This window comes from Priapulus caudatus, unplaced genomic scaffold (genome assembly GCF_000485595.1).
Source record: "Priapulus caudatus unplaced genomic scaffold, Priapulus_caudatus-5.0.1 Scaffold799, whole genome shotgun sequence".
Classification (NCBI taxonomy): domain Eukaryota; kingdom Metazoa; phylum Priapulida; class Priapulimorpha; order Priapulimorphida; family Priapulidae; genus Priapulus; species Priapulus caudatus.
Genome location: NW_014577860.1, coordinates 42616 through 53525, shown reverse-complemented (window position 1 = coordinate 53525; position 10910 = coordinate 42616). Strand labels below are relative to the sequence as shown.

General features: G+C 40.5%; 1 protein-coding gene across 1 annotated transcript in view; it reads left to right on the top strand.

Moving 5' to 3' along the window:
- Positions 1–765: 765 nt before the first annotated feature.
- Positions 766–10910, top strand: part of LOC106813610 (ankyrin repeat domain-containing protein 16-like) — a gene marked incomplete at its 5' end in the record, with an annotated part of 13232 nt that continues 3087 nt past the window's right edge. The window contains 7 exon segments of the mRNA XM_014817793.1: positions 766–844; positions 847–894; positions 897–981; positions 6213–6338; positions 6488–6585; positions 7239–7390; positions 7483–7641. Of these exon segments, the coding sequence (XP_014673279.1) occupies positions 766–844; positions 847–894; positions 897–981; positions 6213–6338; positions 6488–6585; positions 7239–7390; positions 7483–7641 (747 nt within the window).

The window sequence follows — 10910 nt, the reverse complement described above, 5'->3', positions numbered from 1 at the left end:
TAGGGCATTTTCTGACAGGGATCCGATTTTAATCAGGGGTCAAATTTCATTACCCTTTGACCTCTGCTGACCTACATACACAACAGATTTGCATATGATGGATATTAAAGTGTAGAGGACAAAAATACCAACATTTTGAGGGGTAATTTGTCACTGTATGTTAATTCCTTGCAAAATTATTCAATTTTATATTTCTCTACCCCATAATTGGCGCCTGCCGCTCCACCACGAGTGCACATATACAAGTGGCAATTTCTACCATTAAGTTTAAATTTATCCACATATTTATTTAATTACATGAAATGAAGAGAATAATAATAATGATGTAATGATTATGATGATCATGATGATGACGATGACAACAATAATGACGATGATGATGATGACGATTGTGGTGATACAGATAGTAAGGAGGAGGAGGAGGAGAATGAAGTTGTGAGTGGACAAAAATCACAAAACTGAGACGAAAAAGAATTAGTGGAATAACAAGTTGGTGAAGAAAAATGCAACGTCGCCCAAGAAGAAAAAGGTGACGAAAAAAGAAGCCGATGGCGAAGAAAAAGAAGACGCCTTATTAGGTGTCTCGCAAGTGATCACTTTTTGTAAAAGGCCATCACCGCACCGCATGCAATCGACATGGCGGCCCCCACAAATTTAGAGCAAGCCAGAATTTTTCTAAATAAATATGCTCAAGCAATGACATTGTAGGCTTAGATAACATTTTACGTAATCCCACATTTTCGCTGACAGCTGTAAGTAGCGTAAATACGCAAAACTGGTGACACTGTATTGCACATTGCTTCGAGGGAAGGCCACGCGAATATGCTGGCGATATATATAAGTTCGAAAGTAGGTTCGACGTTGCAAATTTCGAAGGCAAGCGACCCCTTCACTACGCGCCCAGTTCTGTCACGAAGCATGCGTGCATTTTCTTCTGGAAGTTGCTCACGTGCAAGTTGATTCCCTCAAGAGAGCTGACTGGTGAATGCACTGCCATACTCGTTTTAGCTGATGTGATGATACTTGATAGCTCTAGTACTATAGCCCGCTTACATTAACTGCCGCTGGGCTATAGCATCAGCCATTACGAATGCTCGGGACCAACTTACTCAGCCAGTCAGCGGGAACTATTGTATTTCCGCACGTGGAGGGGTGGGCGGGTTGTGTTGGTTGTGGACAAAAACGTTGTTTGTCAAGTAACAAATTAATATAGTAATTTGTTCATCTTTCATGACAAAACTAATATTACAATCTCTTGTCGTTAATTTGTTACTTGACAACAACAATGTTTTTGTCCACAACCACCCAACCCTCCCACCCTCCACGTGCGGATATACATAGTTCCCGCTGTCTGCGCTGCTGCAGCGCCGCCAGAAATGGCCGTTTGAAGGTTCGCAAATCGAATGTTTTGTCACAAGAAATACCGCAAGTATACCATTGCAACGATAGTTAGAGGTTCAATTTTAGTAGCCTGATATAACTTAAGACATATTCACTTCGGATAAGAGGCATTAATTGCCTACCAGCAGACGTTTTATAGCCGGATATAATCGGGGATAAGTTGGTCCATCGCATGCCTATGGGTCGTTCTATAGCCCAGCGGCAGTTAATGTAAGCGGGCTATAGTACTAGAGCTAATGTGATGATTGATTTGAAGAGCTGCAATGACTGAATGAGTATAAATATGTTGCGCGTGATCTTCCTATGTTTGCGCTGCGCAATCTACCGATCGGCAGACTGTACTGCAATCTCGAGATTGCGCTGCGCATTCTCAGTTGCGCAGCGCAATTAATCTACTGATCGCTTATTAATATAATATATAGTAAGGCATAGCAGTGTTCGAAATAAGGGCTATCCGTTTGTCCGCCCTTGTCGATTTCCACGGAGGACAAGTAGACCTGTCCAGTAGCTTGTCCGCTGGACAATCAGCTTTTTAGAGCAATTTTTTCATCATGTTCTACCATCGCTGGCCGCCGCCATTTTTGCAGTCCGTTTCGTATTTTCGATTTGTCTTTTAGATACAACCTGACGATATTCGTCACTTCTGGTTTAATGTGAACTGTTGGTGAACTGTATTAAAGTTACAAAGTACGATATTGGGTCTAACGTTTAATTTGATTAAATGTACAACATATTTAGTATATTTCTATGTTATTAATCAGGACAAGCAAAAATTTCTTGTAGCTTGTCCGTCCGACAAGCAATTTTTTCCCCTTATTTCGAACACTGCATAGCCTTTGAGCGACCACCCCGGTTGAATTGCTGGACCATTTTTTTTATAGCGAGCAAATATGAGAATTGATAAGTCAGAATTTAAACAAGGGAGCCGGAAACAGAAATGTTGTGCATGAAAGTGAGGCTCCCGGAATGCATCTTAATTAGCCAAATTTCTGGTAGGTTACCGGTTGCTTCCATCTCTTTCGCACCCCTCATAACATGTTTCGCCCACTGGCGGTGGTCGTATTATTATTTATCACTTTCAACATTGTCAGGGCGCAAAATTAGCACCGGCAATATGCGGCAAATTATTTGAGGCGCAGTAACATTGGTAAAACACCAGCCCTATGAGCCGGTGCGTTTCAGCTGTGTTACTGTTAGCGAGTACCTGCATTTTTAGCTCATCCGACGACGTCCGTCCGTCCGTCAACAATTGGGCACAAATCTTAACCGCTCGACGTACGGTCACGATATTCAGGACGTCGGGGGGGGGGGATCGTGAAAAGAACTCAGTGAGAAAGACAAATTTGGGGGTCAATGGCAGCTAAAAATTACTTTTTTTTTTACGAGAGCTCTTTTTTGATTTTGTATGAAAAAAAGAGCTCTCGTAATTTTTTTACGGGAGCTATTTTAGGCTTGGCCAGAGCTACTTTTTCATAGCATGATTTTGTTAAAATTTTCATAATTTTGATGCACTGACTCTAATTAATATCATTCATCAGCATTCAGCACTCAGCACCAGTATCAGACTATCAGTGTTAAGAAATCGTCAACAAATTACATTCGATCACATTTTTTTCATCTCATTTCACTCGACTAAGAAACCAATCACATTCTTATTCATTTCATTCACACAGACAGACAGCACTACACAGTACACATAGTCAGTAACATGACAAAGACAGGAAATCAAGAATTTATAATCATGGTAATGATGGTATGGTTATTTTCAAGTTTCTTTTTTTACTTTATTTCTTTTCATCTTTCAACTTTATTTTTACATCGACTGAGCAAGTTCAGAACTTCAGAGAGAGTTTTTAGTTACTTTGAGTATGTTAACAAAGACTTGTACTGGAATCTCTAGGAATGCCGGGAGCTTCTGGGTAAGGTTTTACTTTCGTTTTTCTCCTCCCCAGTCCACGGTACCCCCATGCATAGATCAATGCTGCCGCACATCCGCAAAGTTACAAGTGCCTAGAATCTTTTTAAGTATATACAGTTTACATTGCTTCTAGATATCTAAATGAATAAAAATAGTTCACTTTCTACAAATCAGTGACGAATTCAGCTTTGGTTACGTGCGTGTCTGGTGTAACTGGTCGTGCCCTCACTCCCCACGATAATTAACCCCTGCGATATAAAAACTTATTGTTAATGCCCGAGCAAAAACTTGGTGGGCTCGGGCCTCGGGGTCGGAACTAATTTCTAACGCTGCGGCGGCACGGGAGCGATTTTTTCTCGTATCTTCCAAAATTTTCGCTCTCGTAATTGTTGTTACCAGAGCGCTTTGAAAGCTGACGGGAGCGAAATCGCTCGTCGCTCCCGTGTATTTTTTCGGCTGGTCATGGTCAAAGGTCAAGATGTGTAAACGGAGGGGGAATATTTCCCCCTTAACTTAAGGTATAGGAGGAAATACGGAATTGCGGCACAAATCTTAACGCTCGACATATGCTCTTAATATTTGGTGTAGAGTGTGATGGGCAGGAAACCCATCACCAGTGCGAAATTGGAGGTCATGTGTCAAAGGGCAGTGGGGGAAAGGTAAGATATCAGACATTTTCTGAGGACATGGCCTATTGGACAGAGTGAAAAACTTTTTTGTTTCAGCGCTGACCTACCATTTTTGTCACTTTATTGAAAGGACCATGACATGTGCTCTCCACTGACGTGCGAAGAGTAAGTGTCTGATAACCTTTTGACCCTCCGGTGGAGGGTTAAACATGGATTTGTTGACTGTTAACAAGGACTGAACTGCTTTTGCTATTGTGGATGTGAGGCTACAGTTGCATTGTCAATTGCAAAGGCAAATGTTTGTTGAACAAGGTTTATGCTCCTTAAATCATATTATTTTCTAAAGCAGTCTGTATTAGCACCCTGATTAGCACCTTTTGGACCTTTTTTTACTTGTATTAGCACACTGTAATGAACCCTGAATGCTTGCGTGTGTAGGCAAAAACATGGGGGAGCCCATTACGCATGCATGGGGGTGAACTGGCACTATTCTAATCATAATTACTGCCTGGCAACCTGCAATGCAGATGTGTTAACTGACAGCTGAACGAAATTCTTGCCTGCCTGAATATACTTGGATTTCAGCAACTCAATGCAGTGAGGTTATCACGCACGAAGGGTGATGCCATCTTTGATTATTGATGACACTTGCACGCGCCATCTCGCGGCAACTGCTTTTGCTATTAGAGCCCCCTCCACCTGCCCCCTCCTACGCTCGCGCTCGACGCATATCCATGATAACATGTTAATATAGCGAAGTCTTATTACAGTTACACAGCTGTATATCTTTATTACTGTACTACCGGTATAGCAAAGCCTAGCTATTATAGATTTTAGATCTGTATTAGTAGTATCCTAGATATATGCTCTGAGCGCGAATGCGGTGATGTGAGGGTGCTCTTTATTCGTTTGCCAGTGAGTTTAGCATCAGAACACCTGCCGTCAGGTGAGCGCTGTCGCTCTGCGGCACTTGTTTGGACAAGCAAGAGTCAGTGAAACAGTCATCTTTATTTAAAAAAAATTTTTTTTTGTGAAGGCTGGTAAAAAACTGCTGTTGCCCTGGACCCCCCCCCTAATTTTGACGGGGGCCACCCCTTCCGAACCAGCTCCCTTGCAGCTGGGCTGCTTGGCTGCTACCTACGGCAGCAGACAGCCGCCTACTTTGGTAGTTTAGCCTGCTACTTTAAAAGTCTGTGACAAGCTTGATATATATATATATATATATATATTATATCAGGAATAATTACTCTCAAAGGAGTTTAATTTTGAGTGACACATATTTTCCCACCTTTTTACCAATTTTCCACTTCAAATTTTGGTATAAATAAAAACAAAAATGTATGTGTTCTTGAGCTCATTTTGTACTTTTATTTTTTGCCTACCTTGTAATGACATCAGTTTATAACTATTTAGTGTTGTATTGTGTTGAGTCGGAGGCTTTTCGGCATGTTGTCGCATTTATGTAGGTGTATTTTGTGGAGTGATACTAGGCAGCGACAACTTTTTTCTCAGGTGTGCCCACATTTTTCTATAGGATGCTGCAAACAAAATAAAGGTGCAAAATAAGCTCAATAACATGTACTTTTGTTTTCATCTATGCCAAAATTTGACGATGAAGTCGGTAAAAACGTGGGAAAATAAGCATGAAACCCCTTTAAGATTAGGGATATATATATATATATATATATACAGTTTATATACACTATACAGTGATGTGATAAAGTAATAGTGCATACTTCGTGGCCACAATTAAAAAAATATTTGTTTGCCCTCACCGACCCAGGCTGGAAAGTTTGGGTAGGTTGGTAGGCTTTTTTTAGGGGGGTCAGAGTAGCCTTTTTCACCAGGATCAGGAATATATCACTAACATTGCAGTTACAATGGTACTTGGCCTCACTCCAGCACACTCTATCTTTATGAGTTTTACCTGCCTGTTTAATTCTACCCATGTGGCCCTTCCCTCTGTCTGTTATTACAACAGGGGTAAAGAAATACCTGTTATTCCTTTGCATAATTTGCTGCTGGTTTGATTCACCAAATTTGTGCACAGTACAAAAAGGCAAGCTGGTCTATCATCAATAATCAATTCAGATAGATTGTTTTTCACATTAATCCATAGTACTGTTATGTGTTACATTTGATGAAATGCCAATATGTAGCTAGCTGGAAGCAATTCTGGGAATAATACAATTACAAAGAATAATTCTGTCTTGTAATACATTATTGATACTTGGAGTTACATGCAGCCTCTTAATTCTTTGCAGGACTCCCTTAATGCTTGCCTGTGCGAAGAATGGAAACATTGCTGTTGCACGTTGCTTACTCATGCACGGAGCAAATCCACTACTGCGGAACATGGATGGATGGAATGCATTCCATATTGCATGCAGGTATACATGAAATAAATCATGAAGTTTTATTAATAAAATCTGTGTGCATAACAGATTTAGTCACATAAACTCCCCCTGTTAGACATATCTCATTAAGCCATTTTTCAGAATTTGTTCTGATAAGTTGAAGATAAATTTTATGTATGCAGACAAGGTGATGCAGCCATGGTGAAATATCTGCTTGACCAGTTTCCGGATATCTGGATGACAGCCAGTAACAATGACCGCACACCTTTACACACTGCAGGTCGCTGTATCTTCAATAATTCCCCGTACAGACTGCAAAATTTGATATGGTATTAAACTCCAGGTGTGTTCCAAATCGTAGCCTACAGACTGCAATTTTGTTCCTACATTAAATGAGTCATCAGTTCTCAGTTCAGCTTGCCACGTCACCCCGCAGACAGCAATTATACAATTGCATGACCTAAATAAGGCTATGCGCATGTGTATTGTGATTTAGCACAGGGTCTTGTGTCAGCATGTTGCGTACATACACAGCTTGGTGTGGGATAACTTATCATGGGCCTGGCCCTCCTTCATATGCGGGGCCAAATTGCTGCTGGCCAGCGCGTATTTTGAGCCGGATAGCGTGTACACACTGCAAAAATTTGGCGCGCACCAGTTTAATATCATATCAAATTTGCAGTCTGTACGGGGTATAAGATTTATTAAACTTTATTCAAGCTAAAAATGTCTAAGGTAAAGCATAACGATATATGATTCTCTAATGTATATCAGTCAAACATCTGGTAATGTTTCATACTGTTTCTTGGAGGATTTTTGATTGTCCATCCATGTTTTTTCTGTCTGAACCTACTTTATCAGTAATTGTCTTTAATTAGTATTTTTTCCTTAGTATAACTTCACATTTATTTCAAGCAGTGTTTTTAACTTCAGCTCTACATGGTTTAGTCGGTGTAGTTCAGCTTCTACTCACAAGAGGGCACTACGATGTCAGTTCAGCTGATAGCTGTGGCAGCACACCCCTGATGGATGCAGTTAGAGGAAACAGTGTCCCAGTAGCAAAAATGCTGGTATTTGATTGCAAGGTAAATTAACGTGATTATTGTGATTTGAAAATGGTATTTCAGTGAACGAATGTCATCATTTTTCCTCATGTGTGGCCAAAAAATTTCTATAGGCTGCTGCAGACACTTGTGATAAATTAGGCAGAGCAGCAATTCATCTGGCTGCGCAGGCAGGAAGCCTTGAATCTGTCTCATGGCTCATTGACAAGTGCAACATTCATCCAGACGTGAAAACCAGAGATGGATTAACTCCACTGCACTTTGCAGCAAAGGTATACATGCTCCAGCTATCCTTTACATATCTATCATGTGTAAGTGATATTACAGAATAAATATACTATAAAAATGATGCAATAATATACAATACTAGCAAATACCCGTGCTCCGCACGGAGTTGAATGTTTGGCCAGTTGACTGTGGCGTATTGTAAACCGGTAAATATTTGCAGCTGGTTTTTTGCGGTTCTGGTACAATTTCCTAAAAGATCTAAATTTTACCCTTTTTAAATTTGCGGACATGAAGACATTCCTTCAGTTTACTTAATAAAAACAGCAACATTTAAACAGCAACAACTAATATTATAAGATGACGCAGTACACACTATTTCTTCAATGCAAAGTCAAAGCTATAAAAGTGGTTTGAGGGCATTCGACAACCGGAACCGTAGGCCTACACAGTTTTGGTGCGTGTGCAGAACCTAATGTCGGACACCGAAGAAAGAAGTAGCCTAGGCCTAGTGGGAGCTAATTATAAGAACCAATAAGTGAGGAGCTAATTATAAGAACCAATAAGTGAGGAGCTAATTATAAGAACCAATAAATGTGCATTCCTTGTTATCACTTCCACATACGTATATCAGTCTACAGTCACACGTACATGTATGTACATCTCAGTTTAGTCACGTACGTACATCTCGGTCTACAGTCTGAGTCACATACGCACATCTCAATCTACAGTGACATACACACATCTCAACCTACAGTCACATACGCACATCTCATTCTACAGTCACATACGCACATCTCAATCTACAGTCACATGATACGTGCATATCAGTCTATAGTCACGTACGTGAATCTCAGGCTACAGTCACGTAGCCTACGTATATCACAGTTTACAGTCATACTTCTCAATCTACTGTCACATACGTGCATCCCAGTCTACTGTTACATCTCAGTCTACTGTTACATCTCAGTCTACAGTCACATACGTAACACTCAGTTTACAGTCACACATCTCAATCTACTGTCACATACGTAGCCTCGTAGGCGCCTACATCTACATACAGTTAACACGTACAACAGTACATGCATACACATGATTATGATACGGCGTACAAACTCATGAACGCTATTTCATTTGCAATCATGTCCTGTACCTGCTTCTTGATACAATCAAGTAGGGCATTCTGTGCGGTCTTGGATATGTAGCTGGCATTTCGACTGCAATCCTGTAGGTGGTTTGAGGGCTCTTTATCGCCAGCATCAATCCTCATGTCCAACAGGGCTTTGAAGTTTCCAAAATTACTAGTATTGGAAGAGACATCGATGCCATCATCTCGGTGACCACGTAATGCAATCCCTTGTCTACCACACATCTCTAGACATTTTATGATTGAGGTCAAGATTCTTCTGTTCTTTGCAACACGGTAAGGTTTTCCTATATACAGCTCTACGAGGGCAGTACGGTTATTTACGGTAGTTGCAGTGTAATTAATTTTTTTTAAGGGTTTAAAAGGTGGGGCACGGGCCGGATGTGCCCCCATCTAAATCCGCGCCTGCCTAGGAACAATATTTGAGAAATTCTCCCTCTGTTTCCAGATTATCTCTGTGGCTTTTGCGTACAGTGCTTGATCAAACATAACGGCTATACTTTCAAGGGCTAGTGAGGCTCTGATTTGCTGTGACTGGCACAAGGCCTCATGCACAGTTGACAGCTGTGTGGCAGGGGGCATTGATCGTCGGCAGGTACCATGCAACCACATCTGGTGTAACATCAATTTTATTGCGAACTTGAATGTTAAATCCTGTCCAACTGGGTACCGTCTGGTTTGCTGCACAATGCAGCCGAGTTATGAGCCATATGAGATTCTTCTCGAATGCCTTCTGTTTTAATTCATTGTCGTCTACTTCAATGTAACGTCGAGGAGGTGGACCAACCTCAGAATTTGAAATTCAATTAAAAGGGGTATAAATTGTATCAGGAATATGTCTATTACCATTTGGAAGGTTTAGTTTTCAAATTTCACCAACTAATTCCAAGCAATTCCACTTTTACATTTTTGGCCTATTTTAGCGCCAAAATAGGGCATTTTTAAGAATATGTCAAAACTCGTTGCATACCATAGCGTAAATATAAATAAAGCAAACTTTTTTTTACTATAAATCAACTTCTACATCTCTGCTTCAGAATAGACACACTCAGACCAACAAATAACCATTGGTAACGATTCTGTAGGGCATTTTCTGACAGGGGTCTGATTTTAATCAGGGGTCAAATTTCATTACCCTTTGATCTCTGCTGACCTACATACAGTACAGATTTGCATATGATGGATATTAAAGTGTAGAGGACAAAAATACCAACATTTTGAGGGGTAATTTGTTACTGTATGTTCATTCCTTGCAAAATTATTCAATTTTATATTTCCCCTACCCCATAATTGGCGGCTGCCGCTCCACCACGAGTGCACATATACAAGTGGTAATTTCTACCATTAAGTTTAAATTTATCCACATATTTATTTACTTACATGAAATGAAGAGAATAATAATAATGATGTAATGATTATGATAATCATAATAATGACGATGACAACAATAATGACGATTGTGGTAATCCTGATTATGGTGATACTGATATAGTAAGGAGGAGGAGGAGGAGAATGAAGTTGTGAGTGGACAAAAATCAAGCAAAACTGAGACGAAAAAGAATTAGTGGAATAAGAAGTTGGTGAAGAAAAATGCAACGTCGCCCAAGAAGAAAAAGGTGACGAAAAAAAGAAGCCGATAGCGAAGAAAAAGAAGACGCCTTATTAGGTGTCTCGCAAGTGATCACTTGTTTAAAAGGCAGCATCGACATGGCGGCCCCCACAAATTTAGAGCAAGCCAGAATTTTTCTAAATAAATATGCTCAAGCTAATGACATCGTAGGCTTAGATAACATTTTACGTAATCCCACATTTTCGCTGACAGCTGTAAGTAGCGTAAATACCAAAACTGGTGACACTGTATTGCACCTTGCTTCGAGGGAAGGCCACGCGAATATGCTGGCTGATATATATAAGTTCGAAAGTAGGTTCGACGTTGCAAATTTCGAAGGCAAGCGACCCCTTCACTACGCGGCCCAGTTCTGTCACGAAGCATGCGTGCATTTTCTTCTGGAAGTTGCTCACGTGCAAGTTGATTCCCTCAAGAGAGCTGACTGGTGAATGCACTGCCATACTCGTTTTAGCTGATGTGATGATACCTTGATACTGATAGTGATAGCTCTACTCAGCCTCTAGTAGTAGTACTAAGCCTAGCCTATAGCCCGCTTACAT